This window comes from Theobroma umbraticum, unplaced genomic scaffold (genome assembly GCF_002168275.2).
Source record: "Theobroma umbraticum cultivar Fairchild unplaced genomic scaffold, ASM216827v3 scaffold_31.0, whole genome shotgun sequence".
In the NCBI taxonomy this organism is placed as follows: domain Eukaryota; kingdom Viridiplantae; phylum Streptophyta; class Magnoliopsida; order Malvales; family Malvaceae; genus Theobroma; species Theobroma umbraticum.
This window is the reverse complement of record NW_018397283.1, coordinates 12,306-12,579: the sequence shown is the minus strand read 5'-3', so window position 1 is coordinate 12,579 and position 274 is coordinate 12,306. Positions and strand designations below refer to the sequence as shown.

The 274-nt window shown below is 38.3% G+C and overlaps 1 protein-coding gene across 1 annotated transcript in view; it reads left to right on the top strand.

Annotated features, from left to right (window-relative positions):
- Nucleotides 1-274, top strand: part of LOC110428253 (Asparagine synthase family protein) — a 7,285-nt gene that overhangs the window by 4,221 nt on the left and 2,790 nt on the right. The window contains exons 8-9 of the mRNA XM_089785615.1: nucleotides 3-50; nucleotides 169-270. Of these exons, the coding sequence (XP_089641741.1) occupies nucleotides 3-50; nucleotides 169-270 (150 nt within the window). The remainder of the gene's footprint in view (nucleotides 1-2; nucleotides 51-168; nucleotides 271-274) is intronic.

Here is a 274-nt window from a genome sequence, read left to right as displayed (position 1 = left end):
AGCGCAAAAGCAGGAATAAAGGAACTTAGAAGGGTTGCACCTTTAAGAAGGTTTCATGTTTGGCCTCCCTTGAAACTGATGTCTATCGTGATAAAAATGTTTATCTAAGCGTCAAAGTTTCAATTTTGTTCTTCTCCTTACATAAATGCAAATGTGTTGGGAACACAGGTGGAGACTTGTTCATATCGATGCTGATTTGTCAAAGTTGAGGTGGGAAACAAAGCATGTCTTGTCACTCATTAATCCTGCAAATACCTACATGGTACCCATTTTA